Below are 20,123 nucleotides of genomic sequence, written 5' to 3'. Positions count from 1 at the left end.
TCACCACTGAGAAAGTGGTGCGTTAGTTGAACTATTTCTTGCCCCTGGTTTAATAAAATATAATTAAATGCAATATCCACAGCCTATGGTATCTGGAATACTGACAATATTACAAAAGATGTCCCTCTTTGCCTGGCTGCAATGAAGATTCAGTAAGTTTTAATGCGACCTGAAAGCTTTTGAACATTTCTTCCGGGATGCTTGTTATTTCTTTCTGCCTTCAGCTGAATGAAGCCTCTTCACATTGGCTTCACAAAGACAGGAATGAAGATATTTTAGCTGCTCAGTGGACCTAAAGATATTGGAGGAAGAGGGATTTAAGTGCATCAGCTGGCCTTAGACACAAAGAAAAGCCTGACAGCTTTTTAGACTTTGTTACCTATTGAATTACTAACATTTAAATACAAGTGCCTCAATTTTGCGTAGTATTTTTCTGCAAAATCTGTTCTAAAATTTTCTCTTCTAACTAGCAGATATTTCCTGATTTACACCTCTTCCTACTTTGCCTCGTTTTCTTTCATAGATTTTTCAATAACTCGTAAAATGTCAGGGTGCATATTTCTTTTCTTTTCTATTGCAAATATTAGGGTTTTTAAGGTTAACTGTTAAGAGCAGAAGTTCTTAAAAGCTAGACCTTTTTGCCAGCTTACAAAGTTAGGAAACAATAAATAAGGAAGGGGTATCTCCTTGAATAAATAGTTAACCTGGTTGAAAGGTCTGGTTTACAAAGTCATGTACAAAAATATTGTTTTGTCTCAGAAGAACAAACATGATTTGGTACCATGTGGTATCAAATGAGGTTTTATGTAAAAATAGATGCTGTCCCGCTGGCAGGTTTTTGTCTGCACGTGGACTGAGTGGTTGCATCACTCCAAACCACGCATGAACTGTAAGGACTACCTCAAATAAAAGTTCAAACAGAAACCCCTTGGATTTTTCATCATGTGAGCATATATTCTGTATGCTATTTGTCATTATGCATTACAGGAAATTACTTGAGGAAAAAAACATCCCCCTAGAGAATGAGCAGTTTTCTTGTTGCTTTCTCATATCCTGCTACCATGAAGTGTAAGTTTTATTAATTCTATTATTATGAATACAGTGATTCAATAGTAAAGGCTTCTGATAAGCAAGAAAATAGTAGTGTAAAAGTTTTGGCAGACTTCTAAAATATCATTTTCACATGTTGAAACAGTTTGGGGTTAGTGTAATTTCAGGAGGCAGAATTTCACATCCGAGTAAATGTGGAATAAATAGTGCATTACTCTGGGATGTTTTAGGTCTTTAGTTTTAGTGTTGAATGTTGAATGTTTAGAATCCTACAAATAGTGGAGTAGGTGGGGAAGTGAGTGCAGGTGGACTTACAGGGCTGTGTGATGAGAGCACTTTCCCACAGAAATAAAGAGAAGGAATGCTGTGTGCATTTCCAACACAAGACCAGCAGCCACGGACACTCACAATAGTCTCTGAAAGTATAAATAGCTGTGAAATAAATATTTAACTTTGCTCTATTTTAGTAGATAATGGATCTCAGAATGCTAATGTTTTTATAGCTATTGTGTTTCAGTAGTTTCTTCCTACTAGAGCCACAGGTACTGCATCTAAAGTAACATAATACAGTGAACCATTATATGATACTGCAATGTAGTATACATAACACAATATACATACTATCGCAGGAAACTGGGTACTGTGTAAAAAGTAACTTGTGGAGCAGACAAGTATCATCCAGAGGAAACTTCCTGAAAAGAGTATCTAATTGGGTTGCTGAATAGCCTGCACTTCAAGAATGGTGTGCTACCTTGGGGAGAGAGACTTAAGAGAGGGTGCTGCAATGTTGCATACAAACATTATGCTGAAGGTTAAAATGGCAGTAACATGGCTGTCTGGGGAGTAATGTTTTTTTCAAAACCTGAGGACCAGTTCAGTTCATCTTGTTGTTAATCTTTGGGCTGTCCACTGGCATGGACTTTTTTCTGCATTGTCTCAAATATGAAATCAGAGGTCACAAGTAATAATGCAGAAATGTTTGGGGCCCAAAAGTCTTACAAGTGTAGTATTTTGAAAAAAAAAAAAAAATTAAGAAAAATTAAGAAGTCACTTCTAGCGGCTGTTTCATTCCAGACAGTTATGTCAGCGTGCTGTTCAAGCAATGTCACCACTGAAATGAGCCAGCTTCAGTTATGATCTCCTCTGGGTGCTGGAGTCTAGGGCAAAGCCGGCATTTTTATCAGTTCCAAGTGACCCAGTTGATACTGGTGAATCAGAATAACATTCCCATTGGTAACAGTGTTTATAAACACAGCATGAGGAAGTGGAGTCCACTTTGTTTACCTAAAATACAAAGAGGGAAAAACATGAAATGTACTGACAGTGTCACCGAAGGACTTCCCACTCTTCCAACACATGGCAATGGGAATTGTGCAAACCCTAAGGCTCCGCTGACACCATCTGGGACAACAGGAATTATTTCCCATTGACAAGCTAGAGGGGAAGATAAAACTTCAAGGCATTAATTCAGGAAAAAAGAGCATTAAAAGAAGGAAATTTTTGAGCTCTGTGTGCCCAGTGTCACCTGCTCCTCACCTCACTGCAGCAGTGCCCTGGGCATGGGCTGCTGCTCCCACAGTCCCCTGGGATCCCCGGTCCCTCAGGAGGTGCCACAGGAGCTGTCCTTCTCCACTGGAGCTGCTCGTGACTCAGTCGCCTCTTCCTACCCTCCCTGGGGCCTTTGCAGAAAGGGGCTAAAAATAAAACTAATGGAAGGCTGAGAACCTTGTATAACCACGAGTTATCGAGTTGTGCGTCTCCCTCTGAAGGATGTTCAGTAAGAATGTAAATAGAGCAAGCCGAAGTTTTTAGCCAGGGTGGCTTCAACATTTGAGCTGCTATTTGTGGAAAGCTTTGCATGAATTGTTAGTCGTGACATTTCAGTTCTTGATTTTTCTGAATATACTGTTGCAAACATGCATAATTTCTGTCTGCAGCACAGACTTTTTTAATAAAGGGACTGGATCCTGATGGATGAGACAATGTGCTGGTAGTGTCCTTTTTATACTGTAATGCAAAAGAAAAGTATTGGTTTATATGGCCTAATTGATTTATGGGAGTGCACTTGACCTGATGTCAAAAAGAGAGAAAGGTACATATTTTGTAACTGGGCCACACTTATTTTCTTGTCTTGCAAAGCCCTGTGCAAAGCAGCATATATGGCAACATGCTTAAATACCGTTTAGAAGATTAATGAAATCTTGGCTTTCTCAACAGGGAGTAGAGGTCAGCACTACTGCTCATGTAAATGAAATATACCAACACTGGGGTCCTTCCAAGCTGCTCTGTCCCTACTCCCACAACCTTTACACTGTTTGAGACTGCTCACATCAGCAAGGATTTGTTAGTGGGGATCCCTTGAACAGGGTGGAAAGGTCCTTTCAGGGAAAGTAAAAGAAATTCTAAGAAAAGATTAAATTAATTACTATTTTCAAGCCTGTGAGAATTGGAAGATTTTTGAAAAGTGAAAAAAATCCTGTGAAACTGTGAAAAGAGGGAAATCACACCAATAGAAAGCCTGATGTTACATGGAATTGGAAACCTTGTTATCCCAGTGCAAAATTGTGAGAACTTGCATGAATACAAGTATGACAACTCATGATTTACTTAGAAAATTAGCTCTCTTTCTTTTTACAGGAAATGAAATTGGCTAACAATAAAGGATCTTCATCTACATATAAATTGTTATAGTACATCAGCCAGCTCACTGAAGGCTCTACTCCTTCACATCAGCCAAGGATGTTGAAGGATGTTGCTTCCCATGTCATGGTAGTGTGGTATAGCTAGGCTGCCTTTACCACTTCTACTGTGCTGGTACTGGTGGTACTGGGGAAAGAAGTCTTGCAGAATGGGGCTCGCTGTGTGTTCACCAGCTGATTGCCCCTCCACAGCCCAAACTTGGGCAGTACATTCAGGAGGAGGAGTGACATGGCTAATTCCTGGGCTTTGGTAGGAGATATAGTGTCAGCAGCAGGTGAGATTTCTTCACTAGCAGGTGAAGGGGTCAGGTTAAAATCTGAAATTACTTGAGATTTCCAATTCTAGTACTGGAAATGGCTGCAGTGACTGAATATTTATGTCTTAAGTGCCAGGTCTATTAAACTATATTTAGCTTTTCTTTCGACTGTACTATCATAAAGTAAAAGATGAGAGCTTGGGAAAAAAAAAACCACAAAACCCAAAAAGCAACATTCTCAACTCATTAGAGACTTCCTGGGTACATAGAATCATAGAATGGTTTGAGTTGGAAGGGCCTTAAAGATCATCTAATTCCAACACCCCTGCCATGGGGCAGAGGAGGTTCAGGCTTGACATCAGGAAAAAAAATTTCATGGAAAGCGTCATTGGGTACTGGAATAGGCTGCCCAGGGAGGTGGTTGAGTCACCTCCCCTGGAGGTGTTTAAGGGACAGGTGGATGAGGTGCTGGGGGGTATGGTTTAGGGAGTGTTAGGAATGGTTGGACTCGGTGACCCAGTGGGTCCCTTCCAACCTAGTGATTCTATGGGCAGGGACACCTCCCACTAGACCAGGCCCCATCCAACCTGGCCTTGAACACCTCCGGGGATGGGGCAGCCACAGCTTCTCTGGGCATCCTGTGCCAGAGCCTCAACACTCTCACGTGCACATGCTTGCTCTTGAAGGAGAGTGTAGAGAAAACTTGGACTTCATTATGAATAAATAAAAATATGAATGCATCTTAGATGTGATAGAACAAAAAATAAAGACCAGCACTGATCATTACCATGAACAAAATGTACTTTTGCTGCATCGCACTTAAAGTTAGCTCTTTATAATCATGGGCACAGCATCAGAGTAACACAAATCACTCAGGTGTGTGCAAATAATATTTTACTGAACAAGGTGCATGCCCTGAAAACACTGGATTCAAACAATCAATGAGATAGAGCACCGACAAGAAACCAAGTTAGAAACACTGGTAACACAGTAACAATCTGCTTAATGGAACACAAAACTTAAAGTGCTTGATGCTGCTGGAGTCAAAATCGAACAAAAAAATGCCAGGAACAGCCTGCTGCAGCCAGACGAGAAAATGGGTAAGAGAGCAAAAGAGAGAAAAGAGAAAAAGTTAAATAGAGAGATGGAAAAGATAAAAGATAGTCACCACCTTCAAGGCTCCACATGTTGCAGCACGTGTTTCTTTGTCCGGTGGGTCCAAGAAGATGGAGGGTGTCCACCAGGTTGCAAGCTTTTGTGTGGTCATTTAAACTCTCTGTCCCCACCTCTCACCTGTGTCAGGTGGTAAATCAGGTAATAAGTTTGGACATTTCCCCCCCTAAACAAGTTGAGAAGTGCTCCTCAGCACTTCCATTCCATTCCATCTTAGAACCACCTGCTTTTGAGACATTTTTAACCTATGCTGTGCTGGGTCCTTACAACCTGGTCTGAAGGACCTTCTCAAGAAGACATTCTTGAAGCAATTAATTGTTACGTCTCTCTGGATAAGTTACAATTGTTACTGTCTCTCTAGATAAGTTACAATCAGAATGTAGTTATTGAAACGAAAGAATTCCTCCCTGTCATGCACAAAGCCAGGATGGTTCTGCAGTGCAGGACCTGTCTCACCTCCTTTCTCCAATTCATGTTCTAGATCGTCTTCAGTTAAATTACAGAATAAAGTATTTTATGGGAAGAATTTAAATTGCACAATCGATAAGACAGCTTGCAAAGACCCTTTTCATTTATGTCTGGGTGACAGAATCAATCCTTGATCAGGCCAGAAAGATTATCTGAAAAAAAGATGGATTCATGGGTACACCATAACCCAAGTTACCTGTGCTTTTTGTACTGAGTGAAAATAGCCAGGTTTGTGTGTTTGATGTGTTGCAGAGGGGAGCAGATACAGCATTTTGTGAGTCCTCCCCAGACTCTGTCACACATCAGCGTGTCCATTAATACTTCAAAAAAACCCAAACAAGGCATTGGAGGGCTAAAATTTCTTGTAAGCTTCTTTTAGACAGACCATGCATTTACTGAACTGTTTATTAGTCTGTAACACAACACAACAATTTCTGAAAATGTCTTTAAACTCTAATCCCCTTACATATGCAAGTTTTCTTATATTCCCAAATACCTAGTAGGATTTTTCACCGAGTATATGAATCATTGCAACTATAACTGATAATCTACATCAGTTGTCCAGGATAATGACACAGTTGTCTCTTCTACTCAACACAGTTATCAAATTAAAAAATGCAAAATTTGGTAAAATACCCTTTTTTTCCTTAGTAAGGCCTTCAATTGGATAATAAATTCACTGGGATTACAAGGAACAGTTGTCTCCCTCCAGTGGGAAAACAGATGTTAGGTTGTAAGATTTATATAAATGTTTGTTAAAGGGAAGAAACTCATTAAGTATTCTACAATTGCATTTGTTTTTTTTATACAAAAATCTTGAATATATTTATAGAAAGGAGAGAAGGTATTACATTAATCAAGTGAAATGCCTTTAGAAGTTCTGTTGAAGGTTAATATGTATCTCCTAGTGAGCCAGAGTAGAACACATTAAGCTTCGTAAACTGATTGTTGATTAGACTGACGTCAGCAAAAATGCAATTAGTCTTATATATTCCTGGACATATGGAACGGATGTTGCAAAATAGGAATTAATTTCCTTTATTACTTTCTTTTTTTTCTGGTTCTGTTGTGAGGTTCATGCATTTACTGTAAAACTCAGGAAGTTTCAAGTGGCCAAGAATTGAAAACGTGCACGGGAGATTCTGTGGTGTTCTGCAGCTAGGCTGGAGGTTTAAAGCCTCAAATCTCCTAGCAGCAGAATTGGAAGAGAAAAAACGCACTCATTGCTGAACGTGCAAGACAGTGCTCCAGATCAACCCAAGGTAGTGAATCTACCAGGAAAGCATCAGTGAAGAAATAATCTGGACTTGAGCCTGGTACACTGTTCTTGGACCTCCTATGGGTTGTCTCTCATCTAGATTTCTACAATCAGCCCTTACTACTGTCATCCCCGTCCTCTGCCTTAGAAGTGCTTTTTAAAGTGCTGTGGCTGTTTTTCAGTCATTCCTGGTTTGTGCTGAGCAAGGTCGTGTTCTGTCAGGAGATATATTAGCTACTTAAAACAGACGGAACAAATGCTTTTGGCAGAAAGACAGGTTTGTGGGAGATTTTCACCTTGTGGAGGTGCATTTCCCAACTGTGAAACAGCTGTGTCCAGACAGATTGGATACATGTGATCATGTTGTTTACTATTTCAGCAATTATCTGTACTGTACCATCCTTTCTGATGTACTTGCTTCTTCCTTGCATAACTAAATCCCTGCCTTGGGTCACAGAGCGGTGCAAGGATGCAGTTTACTACTGACAGCCTTGATCTGTTGCGTGGCTTCTGTGGATATTGCCTGTGGTGACTACATAAGAACAGTTGATCAAAGGTTTATCAAGTTTTGGTGTTTTTTTTTTTTTTAATTTAAGTGGGCATATGTGTTCAGCAACCTGAACCAAGATGTGCTTTAGTAAAATTGTGAGTCGATCTGGCAATGGTATAACTTGAATATGGGTATATGATTTATTTCCCAAGGCTGGGCAGAAGACCATGGCAATCGTTTTCAGGACCTTGCCCAGAAACAGGTTCAACTTCCTTTAAATACAATGTAAAAGTAACAGAGTCCACTGACAAATTTGCATACAAATATTCTATTTCCTTAAACCATGACAGGACTAAGTATATAGCAAATTAAACTCTATCTCTAGGGAAACAGAAACCTCCAGTGTGCTTCCTGCAGAGTTTGTCCATCTAATTTGTCTTTTATAAATTTAGTCATTACCATATTTCACTAATAACAGACCTCTTGTGGTTTGGGTTTTAGGACTGTTAAAAGGCTGGCAGTAGCCAGTAGTTAAGTCATTTATACAGAAGAGTTCTGATACATTACGCTGGACTTCCTATATCAATTTAATCAGCATAGGCTTTAAAGTTCAATGCTTAGTGTCATTATAATAATCAAAGTTGCATTTACAAGTATATATAAAGTGTGATTAAAATATTTCATGCAGCTTTCTGCTATATGCTGTCTCTAATATGCACTCTGTAGTATGCTGGTCTGAACCTGCCTGGATTATTCTTTGACTTCTCATGAGTAATTTGGAAAAATAGGCAACAGGAGTTGCAGACTCTACCCTGTCTTTTCCAGATTAAAGAACATAAAATCTTAATTGCTACTTCTCATCTGACTAATGTTGTCCTTATTCCAGTGCAGTATTTCAGGTACCAGCCAGAAACATATGCTTGGAGAAACCACAGGGAAGTAAGGGAGAATGACTTGTGGAAGGAAGACATTTTCTTTTATGCTATTGCTATTTTAAGGTTGGGTGATAACCTGAAGCACAAAGGCTTATATTTTTCTTTTAAGATGCTTTGTAATATGACTAAACACTTGCATTTCCTGAATAAATAGCTCATCCTTTTCCATATTCCTCCAGTCTTTTGGCTTTGGTAATAATATCTGATAATGACTTTAATTGGTGAAAGAGGTAAAGGATTTCCTTTAACCCAGCTCGATATGGCCATTTTTCTGGTTTTCCTTCAGACTTTTACATTTCATTGGGTGACAAGAAAACTAAGGGTACCTGGATTTCCTTCCTTGGACAGTTCATTGTTATGTGTATCACTACCACATCTGCAGCTTGCCTCCCACCATCGCATTGTTGAAACATTTTCAATAGCATGAGGCAGAAGGCTTGGACAGGGGAAAAAAGAGTGACAGGTAGCTACTCTGACAACCATGATTCTCCTGCTCGTCCTTTCCTAGGAGTCCAAGCCACTCAGTGACCTGTGCTCAGATGTAGCTCCTGGGTACTACCTGGCCTGGAGGGGAAGGTGACTGAATTGTTGCCATGAAATCTGTAGAGAAACATGGGCGCACAATGGGGACACCGTTCCTTCTTATGTTGTTTGCCTGCTCTCTGCAGCAATCAGACACCTATAAAAAACTACTTCTAAAATTGTGTACTTGTTTACTTTTTGATAGGAATTCTGGAAAAAAAATGCACTTTGCCTAAAAATGAGAGAGAAAGCAGATAGAAAATTCTATCTGTACAGGTCAGTGCTTCATAAACCTTAACTCTTCATCAACGCTAACAAAGAAGTTTGGGAAAGATGTCCCACAGAGTACATATCTACCCTGAATTGTTGTGTTAAACCTTGAATTTTATGGGTTTTTTTTTTTCCTTTTGTAGAATTCTTTTGTCCTCTTGATGGACAAAAGTCTTCTTGCTTTTGTTAATGTCTTCTACACAAAAAGAAAAAAAAACAAAACAAGAAAAAATGCAAAGTACCTGCCAAATTGAAAAGCAACAGAAGATCAGAAGAAGGAGAGAATTAAGGATGTTGAGTTACGTTTTCCATACCTTCTTTTATTTCCAGTAATACTGACTTCAGATATCCAAGTATTATATTTACAGGCTTCTGTTGTTAGCTTAGTTTCAAGGAGCAAAAAAAGTTAAAGACTGAGGTTCTGTTTCTATTGAAAACAGAGTCATACCTTGAGTTTTCTGAAGAGAGATGGAGAGTATGGCGGTTTTGCTTCAGTTTTATTGAAAACATTTAAGAATTTTAGCTAGTAAAATTAATGTCAGGGATTTGCTTCAATAGTACCTCTGTAGAGGGCAACAAACTGAACCCTGTCAGTTCTCTGTTGTTGGTTTGGTTTTTTTTTAAATATGCTAGAATTGTGTGCACCAGTTCAAAACTTGGCCACGGTTTAGGAGCCTGAGTCAATAACACCCTGAGATGGCTCACTGCTCAAAGTCCTCAGAGAAATCTGCTGTTATTTGCTGCTCAAATAACCATTTGGTCACAACCATTTTTGTTCAGAAACATAATCTCCTCTTTCATCTGGCAGCCCATAGCATGTTACATACAGGACTATTGAGTAAACTGCAGTGATGTTTTTGGTAACTAGCTGCTCATTTAAATCTCAGCGTTATAATTCACTAATATGGATTCCACAATGTTGGGAGGGTTAACCCAGGGTGACTGTTTTAATTTAATCTAATTTTTTCATTATTTGCTATACCATAAAAACAAAGTTTATCTTTGCAGTATTGTTATTATCCCCTTAACTAAAAGTATGGAGGGTTTATACCCAAATGTTACTGGGTTATTCACTGTCTGGAACTGTTGAGGGCCCCAAACAGGGAGCACAGCAGTGAGTTAGCTCTCCACCAACACAGAGATTTAAGGAGTGTGCTTAAGTGGATCTCTCTTGAGTTCAGTGAGGGTGAAAACAGACCCAGAATTAACAGTGTACATACATCTTTCACCACATAAACATCACCCAGACCATTACGTGCATGGAGGCGGCTATAAATTGAGCCCTCAATATAAATAAAGCCCGGCGAGGGGTGTCCTTACTTTTTCCTATAAATATAAGGAACTCTCTTCACTGTGTTAGGACATCTTGGGAGAACTCCAGTAAGATATTTGTAGAGGGGACCCTGTAGAGTTCAATACATGCATTGGAGTATTTATAATGCAGTATATCAGTGTATCAAGGTAGCATAAGCTTAATACTTCCTCTGCTAAACTGCTTTATCAGAGCAATTTTATTTCAACTCTTGACTGTTAGCTGGAGGAAAGCTGGTAAAAATGAAGTCATTATAAGTCCAGCCAATTATTTTAGTATTTACAGACTTCTGTGTAAATTACTGGCTTGAGCATTTCTCTGTCTGCTTGAGGTAGGAATCAGCATAAGGTCTGTGTTAATGGCATGTTCTTAGATACTCCTGGAACTACTTTTATTTTAGAAAGCTGGGATAGATACCATGCAGCTGCATTTCTGTGAAGGATCTGAAATTATAGTGGTACTCATTTTCTCATCACCTGTTGATGCATTGGTTCCTGACCCTTCTGTCCCTTATATGTTATCTCCATGGGTCACCATAGTTCACTGCTTATCTCTGGAACAATGCTGTGGAAAAGAAGAAAACAAACTCATTGGTGGCAGAGGTCTGAAATTTTAGTGCATTACAAGATGTGGCTGAGCAGGGCCAGTAATGCCTGTTAGTGCTCCCAGGGCTCCTCTCCTATAACTCTGGGTAGCACTATGGCTGTAATCAGCAGCAGGTCATAGTTCTGAACTGATAGTGCAAAATCTCGCATTTTATTTTTACCACTGACCACCAATTCTGCTGCGTGTCTCCATTGATAAAAGGAGGACAACGGGTCTCATTGGGAAAGCATAGGTTTTAGTTGCTTACTGAAACTTTGCATAATGAAAATACTTTTTAAGCATTGTTTATTAGTTGTTACATTATTTGTTGATGAAGGAATGTAAAACATCTTGAAGGAAATCTTGGCCCTGTTGAGAGAGTAGAAAAATCTCCTTTGCTTTTCCTAGAACAGAGGTTTCAACTCTCATACCAACTGCTTATATCAACAGGGAACCACTTCATGTTCTTGTCCTTGATTATGTGTCCTTGGGAGAGCATACATCAGTAAGCTTTTAGGCACATTAAATTTCTGCATTAAAGAATTTTTCAAAATTCAGTGGTCATATGACTTGTAAAACAAAAGAAAGCCCCTGACAAATATAATGCACCCAGCTGTGCACACATTTCCTCCCGCAAAGAGGGTGAGCAAATAAACACATTGTATATTTCATTTGCACTGCTGGTAGCACAGTTGGAAGGTGCTCAGAGATCATTATAAGGATCTTGAGAGAACAACCTGATAGAACAGAAAAGTGATGCGTTGAAGAGCATTAGAGAGATTCCTACTGACTGCAGCAGACTTCAGATCAGGGAAACACAATCTGTGTCTTATACAGAGACATAAAGGCACGTTGACAAACACATAATCTGAATCTGGACATATTCATATGGAGGAAGTAGATTGCCTAGGTCAGTATTTTATGGATCTTCCTGACTGTATCTGTTCAAAAGATTAAATTTGTATGCCTTTAAAATAGCAACACTATATATGTTTATAGTTTCCAATTTCTTGGTTATTTTAAGTACTCTTCTTAAGTAACACATATTTATTACTGGCATATGTCCTCTAGCTTTCCACAGAAGAGTATAAAGCCAGAAATGGATTGCAATATAAAGTTATATAAAATGTTAAAAATTAAAAGGATTTATATAATGTAACTTTGAATCTTGACAATGATCTGATCTGCCTTTAAAGTCAAGACAGACCATCTATGGCTACAGCACTCCCAACACAAAGCTATTTAACTGTGCTGTGAAGAAATGCAGTAATGGAGATCTCTAACCCCTTCCAGACAACCTCTATTTCTGTCTGATTGTTCTCATTGTTCAGCAAGCTGCTTAAGTTTCCATTTGCTGTAACTTAAATTTGTTATTTTACTCATCTCCCAGTGGATCTAGAGAAAAGTCTGTTACCTCCTCCTTTCCTCACCTTTCTGCTTATAAAAGATTGAAAACATCTTCCTCTACCTTCTCCTCCCTAAACTCCTTTGTTTTCCCTGTCAGCCACACTCTCTAGATGTTGGATCACCCTGTTCTATTGCAGGATCCTCCACAGGGTTCTTCTTGGTGGTTTAAGAAGGACTTTGAACTGAATCCTTTCTGCAGAGGCCCTGTGAAATGCCAGTGGGAGAATGACTTGTATGTCTATACCAAGGCTCTTACAGCATTGTCCACTGCCATGCAGCCGCAAAGATGAGCTCATGGGATAGCACTGAGCCGTGTTCAGTGTACTGACTGTCATACCCAGACTGACAATATGTTAGTTCTAAGGAACTGTTACCTACTCAGTTATTTCACCTCTTGTTCTTCTCCAATTTATCACAGATGTGATGCTCTATGCTTATTTGTACTACATTGTGCTCTGTTGGCTGAATTCTGCCATAGTTGGTCAACATTTTTTTAATCCTATCTCCTAATATGTTTACACCTTGGCATTAAAGAAAGGTACACATCACAAGTGATTTGAAATATCAAATCTTTCAATGATACTGGAAAACCCTAATCAATATATCTTCCATGCTGACAGGAAGATATATATAGACATATATATATATAATATTGGCATTCCATGCCAGTCCTTGACAGCTGTTCTTTCATTACAGCTATCCAACCATTTGTGCACTCACCTTCCTGCACTTCTGACTAAATCAGGTTTTCCTAGCTCATTTATGAGAACCTCATAATGTCGAAAGGCTTGCTAAGATGCAAAGACATGATGTCTGCTGCTTTTTCCCTGTCCACAAGGCCTCAGCCTGTCAGGGAAAGAAAATAAGATTAATTAATTATGGTTTGTGCTTGACAAGCCCACGGCGATTGTTGGTTATGACCATACAAATTTAAAGTGCTAGTGGGGAGAATTCTTCTTTATCTGTTCCTGGGCTTTTTTTATTCTTAAATACCAAGATCTACCTGGAATTTCTTTATATGGCCTTCCTCCTTTCTAAAGGCATAAACTGCGCTTGTTCTTTCCCCATTCTCAACAGTTTTTCAAAGATCATTGCTAACAGACCTAATGTCAGATAAACTTGATGGCATTTGGCTATCAAAAAACATTTATCCCACCCAAGAATATCTCCAGATTGTTCATGCCTTATTATAGCCTATGTTCCTATGACTTTTTGTTGCTGCTAGTAGCCTGTGATCAGATTAGGATGACTTCAATGTGAGAACCAAAACAATAAAATTCTGCCTTTCCCAGCATGTTTTATCAACGTTTCTTTTTTTTTTTTTTATCCATTTCTCTGTTTATCAGTTATCTTCCTAGTTCTGTAGATTAATCTTTTAGCCAGGCACGTTATTTCATGCTGAGTAATCTTTTCTGCAATTAGCCCTCTTCACTTTAAAGTGATATGAGCATTCTGTTCAGATTTGTTTGAATACATAGATCTTTGCTTTCTCTGCATTCCTCTCATAGGTGATATTGCACAACCCATTTCTATTGAATCACTCAATACTATATTCGAGTGTTTAAGTCTGTTATTGCATTTCATAGCCAAAGCCTTAGTGTACGTGAATGCGTCTCTGTTCTGTATGACACAGGAACACGTGCATTGGACACTGGGGTCACACTGCCACCTACTCCTGTCCCCTCAAGGCCCCCTGATTTTGCAGCTCATGTGAATCAGTTCATCACTCTCAACATCTTTTAAAATTCAGCCTCTTCTGGCAAATTAGCTCTGATTTAATCATTCAGGAATTTCACAGGATCCATCCCAAATTCCAGTTCTGCCGCACTAATAATCCTTGAATACAACACCGATTTGTAATAATCTCAAAATTATTGGTTTCAATTGATTCTAGGTTTTCAACAGAACGAACTGAAGTGGATGTGCTAATATATTTTATAATCTGAAAGAAGAGCAATAATTTATCTGAGGGGTTGGGAAAGAGTTGGAATGAAAAGGAGTAATCCATGTTTTGTTTTCGTGACTCCACGTGGAGAAGAAATAGGTCGTGTTTACACAAACCCAGAGAAACTAATTGTAGAGTTCATTAAATGCTATAGTTACACAGTTGGAAAAACAGCCTCTGCCATAGCTGGCAGAGTGCTGTAGATATATCCTGCCCAGAGGTTTTTCATGGATTACTTTTGCAGCCTGACCCTTTTCCCTTTTTCCTCTCTGTAGATTATCAATTCAGTGGTATTGATGATTCTGTTGAGTGCCCTGACCGATCCTGACCAGTACCACCTACCCAGTGCTGAATTAGGGGGAGAATTTGAATTTATGGATGATGCCAGTAAGTACAAACTGCCTAAATTAAGCAATGCTCTTGTTCCAGTATTTATGTAACTGTCCCATTGTTTAAATAATTATTGTCCTTTAATTATTGCTTCACCTTAGTATCTTACAGATGCATTTTTATTGTGAAAGGTGTATTCATGGCACAGTTCAAACTGTTTACTTATTAGTAACCTTATTGGTTAACTATTAGTAATCCATCTGCCCTGCTATGTCCTGGTTTGGCAGGGGCAGAGCCAACCCTTCACATGGAGATGTTATCCCTGAGTGTGATGCCAAAAGCCCCATGGGGATTTTGCAAGACACAGGGCGATACAGAGTCTCAGCACCTCCAAGCACCATGTCCTGTAGTGCCTGTGCGTGCATAAGAACCTATACTGCTATTTATGTAACTGTCTGAATGTGTTCATTCGTGTTGTGCGTATTTACATACCCCCATGTGCACACGGCATGACTCGCACAAAACTGTTGTATGCAAGTATAAATATTAATTGTAAATAATTGTGAATTATATTAAATAATAATAAATATTAATCATAGGCATATTAGTTGTAACACAGGGCTTCTTCCTCCATAAAAATTGTAAAAAATTTTCAATACAGTTTCAGGGAACAGCAAGCCAGGATATCTATGTTTCCTGCAAAAGCCTTCTGTCCATTGCTATTGTTGCTTTCTTCCATGACTTTTTTGAATTTTTTGGTGATGCTTGATTTTTTGATTTGCTTCAATAATTTAACTCATACCTAGAAAAGTTTTCCCTCGATGTGATTTTGATAAAATAAAGTAATTTCTTTTTCATATCTGCTCACAAGATTGATGTTTAATATTTTTCTCAGCAGTCTGAAAAAAGGTGTCCTGCTAGTTACAGTGGTGTCTTGCTGCTCAGAATCACACTCATCCACAGCAAAAGGTTCAAAGTCCCTTCCTTATTCTGACTGAAGTCAATACAAATATCAGTAGGAAAAGGAATAGCCCCACACAGTAGAAAAATAATTGCACCCATGCTTATTTCCACACATTCTTTCGTGCAGATATGTTATGGTCAACATTTAATTAATAATAAGGGGAAATTGCCACTTTATTGTGTGTTCATTGAAAAAACACCTACAACTTCTGACTAAAAATCTTTTTACATAACTGGATTTAAGAAAGTAAGAACCGTAGTAGATACAGATGGGCTCCTAGCTGATTCTGACATATTAAAATTGACTGCCTTGTCCTAATTCTCAGAGATTAACCTTGGTAATGACTGTCTGTCAGTGTGGTTTTATATAGCTGACATCAGAGGCCTGCCAGTGCCCAAGGCTTTAAAATAGTAATTCTGTTTTGTAATGCAATAGCTGTCAGATCAAATACATTGGGGATTTCCATCTACACTTGAAAACTGTATTTTCTAAATTTTTTTATTGAAGCTTCTGAAGTGAACTCTGCAAGACTGTAAAAGGATGGCTTGTGGGCCAAGAAACCTCATTTCCATTCAATAAAGGGAACAATTCACAGGCAGTTAAATTACGAATGAACATTTGAATTAACATCTGCCTCTGGTTACTGGAAATAGCTGGCAGGAGATAATTTTTTTTAAATTTTTTTTTCTTTAAGTAGGACTATATTTTTTCAAATCCAAGGAAGTATTTTCTTGTGAGATAAAATATCAGACAAACTTCTAAATGCTCTTCTCTTGTCCTAGCTTTACTTGTGTTTTTTGAAGAAATGTTTCCCAGGTTAGCTGCATGTGCTGAAATTCTTAGATATGAAACTGTAAATACAAAATACAGGAGCATACATCGATTTTTATGCCAATGGAAGTCCCAAACTTGTTGTCTATATGTGCTTGTGTTGACAAATAATAACAGTGGAAATACGAGTAGCTGTTATTCTCATTACTATTTTTGATACCCCTGTTAGTAGCAAACCAAAAAAGAATGCAGTCATAGATTTGACAAGCAGCAAGCTGCCCAAACAAGCAGCAAGTGTTGCTTGGTTTTCTTTAGGGCCCTCAGAGTGTCACAGATGCGTGCAGTACTTAAACGGTGAGAAAGCTAGGACTGAAATCCTATGTATCGCTTACAGAAACTGATGGGAACTTTGACACCAGTGTCAACAATTCAGGCCAAAATCCACCTGTGTTCCTCCCCTGGGATGGGTAGACAAGACAAGCAGGGGTCTCGGGGCAGGGCAAGGTAATACAATGGTCTCTCTGCCCAATGTAACATGCATCCAGGGCTTACAAAGATTAATTCAAGTAGAAAAACATTAATAAAGAAACCTGCAGACAGCAAGCTTGGACTACTGTCGGAGGGTAAAGAAAAATAGTAGAGTACATACCCTTTCTGCCTCAATCCATCAACACCACTCGTATAGCATAGAATCATAGAATCGTAGAATAGTTAGGGTTGGAAGGGACCTTAAAGATCATCCAGTTCCAACCCCCCTGCCGTGAGCAGAGACATCCCACTAAATCAGACTGCCTAACGCCCCATACAACCTGGCCTTGAACACCTCCAGGGACTGGGCATCCACAGCCTCCTTGGGCAACCTGTTCCAGTGTCTCACCACTCTCATAGTGAAGAAATTCTTCCTAATGTCTAGTCTAAATCTGCCCCTCTCCAGTTTATACCTGTTCCCTGTCGTCCTATCCCCACAAGCCTTTATGAATAGCCCCTCTCCAGCTTTCCTGTAGGCCCTCTTCAGGTACTGGAAGGTCGCTATAAGATCTCCTCAGAGCCTTCTCTTCTCCAGGCTGAACAAGCCCAACTCTCTCAGCCTGTCCTCATAGGGAAGGTGCTCCAGCCCTCCAATCATCTTTATAGCCCTCTTCTGGACCCGTTCCAACAGCTCCATACCCTTCTTATGCTGAGGATTCCAGAACTGGATACAGTATTTCAGATGAGGTCTCACAAGAGAGGAATAGGGGTCAGAATGCCTTCCCTCGAAGTGCTGGCCATGTTTATTTTGATGCAGCCCAGGATACGGTTGGCCTTCTGGGCTGCGATCGCACACTGCCAGCTCATGTTGAGCTTCTCATCTACCAGCACTCCCAAGTCCTTTTCTGCAGGGCTGCTCTCAAGCATCATCCCCCATTGTGTACTGAAAATGGGGATTTTCAGGTGCAGGTGGGGAAAATGGGGATTTTCAGGTGCAGGACCTTACGCTTGGCCTTGTTGAACCTCATGAGGTTCTCACAGGCCCACTTCTCCAGTCTGTCCAGGTCCCTCTGGATGACATCCTGTCCTTCTGGTGTGGCAACTACACCACCCAGCTTGGTGTCTTCTGCAAACTTCCTGAGGGTGCACTCAATCTCGCTGTCAATGTCATTAATAAAGATATTGAACAGCACTGGTCCCAGTATGGACCCCTGAGGGACACAACTTGTCATGGATCTCCATCTGGACTTCTAGCCGTTGACCACTACTCTCTGAATATGACCATCCAACCAGTTTCTTATCCACTTTACCGTCCACCCATCAAATCCATATCTCTCCAGTTTAGAGAGAAGGATGTTGTGGGGGACCATGTCAAAGGCTTTACAGAAGTCTAGATAGATCACATCCGTTGGTTTACCCATGTCCACTGCTGCGGTTACCCCATCACAGAAAGCCACCAAGTTGGTCAGACAGGACTTGCCCCTGGTGAAGCCATGCTGGCTGCCATTAATCACCTCCCTATCCTCCATGTGCTTTAGCATAGCTTCTAGGAGGATCTGTTCCATGAGCCTCATGTCACAGGGGGAAAAAAATCTAGATCCCTGCCACAGCATAGGGCATTCGGGGTTACATCTTTCCCTCCAGCCTTATCCTCTGGAGTAAATGAGCTGGGCTGTAAGGTGCAGAAAACTCTTTCCTTCTCATTGGCCTTCCTCCTTTGCCAGCTAGAAAATACATACTGCTGCTGCACGGATTGCACCCCAGGAGGCTGCACTGCAGCTTGCAGCAGAGGCAGCAAGCTTGTACAGGCAGCTTGGAGGAAAGCACAAGGCAGTAATCCTTAGCTGACGGTAAGGATGCCAGGCTGCTGGATAAATAAGGCTAGGAGGATGGGCGAAACTGCCCGAGGATTGTAGGCTGCTGATCAGCAGCTTTCTGGCCCCTGCTGTCAGAGCTGTGAGCCAGCGATTAACTCCAGGGCTATGGCAGGTGATGAGCTGGAGGATTTGAGGTTTCCATCACTCCACACTGTTCCTGTCTTAGGGACTGGCCTCACTGGCTGCTCCTGTCCTCACAGCACCTGCCACCAGCTTCCTCCTCCTGTGAGAGGAGCGGGAAAGGCAAGGAAACACTTTGTGATGGACTACAGGAGCTCCAGCTGCAGAACTTGCTGTGCAAGAAAGCACCCCTTGGCAAGAACTCTGCCCAGCCCCAGCAGCACCTTCTCCCTGATGTGGCAGGAAGGTAGGATCTTACTGCAAGGCATAGGAGAAAAAAAGCAGCTGTTTGTTTTGGTTTTTTTAAAAAAACTAAACAGAAAATTAAAAGCTGTCTACTACAATAGGCTGCATAACTACTGCAGTGGTTCAGGTACATCCCTTCTAGCCATGAGCTCTGTGGAAAGTACAGAAAGACTGGAAAAAAATTCCAGTCACACAACCCTGTTAGCTTCTCTTTTAATGTGCTACATATCTAGTTTCATTCCCATTAATTGAAGCTGACACAGCTCAAAAAAACTCAGTGAGGCTTTAAATGAGAAAGAACCAGCTTGAGCCAACTGGGACTTGAAACGGCAGAGCATAGCTAGAGAGATGCCAAAGATGGGGAGCAGGAGCGTATCAGACCAGACCTTTAGTGTCAAGTTTGTCGTGGTTTGCTAGGCTCTAGCTCTGATCTAGTACTTCTGCAGTCATGAGCAAAGTGAGGCCTGTGGCTGCTGCATCTGCTGCAAATGATGACAGCATCTTCCCCTTGGATGTAGTGAACAGGTGACTGGGATTAAGAACGGACAGAATAAATGAGCATGAGCAGTGCCTCCAAACTGATGGTTAAAATAAAAATATTGATCCAAAAGCCTCTTTTATAAGAGGTTCAATTGAGTTTAGTGGCTACAGGGAGCCAGTTCCACTCCTCTCCTTTTCTTTCATTACCTCTATAGCACCTGGTCTACTCAAAATAATTTTGATTTCACAGGATGTATGTGGGCAGCTAGAGTGGATTGACCGCACAGTTAAGTGTCTGAAGAGGTTGGAGTATCTTTTATTAGTACAAGTTTGTTTTGTGGGTGCTTCTTCCTCTTGAGGACAGAATTCATATCACCTCTAACCGGCACAGGACAGCCTTACAGCTCCTAAAAATCTGGAGACTGGTCATGGCAATGCAGCTCAGGTGCCTGTACTGGATGTCCAGATTCTCTACACTGCCAAAGAGAAGGAGGTA

General features: G+C 40.3%; 1 protein-coding gene across 1 annotated transcript in view; it reads left to right on the top strand.

Annotated features, from left to right (window-relative positions):
* LAPTM4B (lysosomal protein transmembrane 4 beta) overlaps positions 1 to 20,123 on the top strand; it is a 61,142-nt gene that overhangs the window by 1,457 nt on the left and 39,562 nt on the right. The window contains exon 2 of the mRNA XM_054057264.1: positions 14,647 to 14,758. Coding sequence (XP_053913239.1) covers positions 14,647 to 14,758 — 112 coding nt within the window. The remainder of the gene's footprint in view (positions 1 to 14,646; positions 14,759 to 20,123) is intronic.

The sequence above is a fragment of the Cuculus canorus genome, chromosome 2 (genome assembly GCF_017976375.1).
Source record: "Cuculus canorus isolate bCucCan1 chromosome 2, bCucCan1.pri, whole genome shotgun sequence".
NCBI lineage: Eukaryota > Metazoa > Chordata > Aves > Cuculiformes > Cuculidae > Cuculus > Cuculus canorus.
The sequence above is the reverse complement of the archived record's forward strand: the minus strand, read 5'-3'. Positions and strand labels throughout refer to the sequence as shown.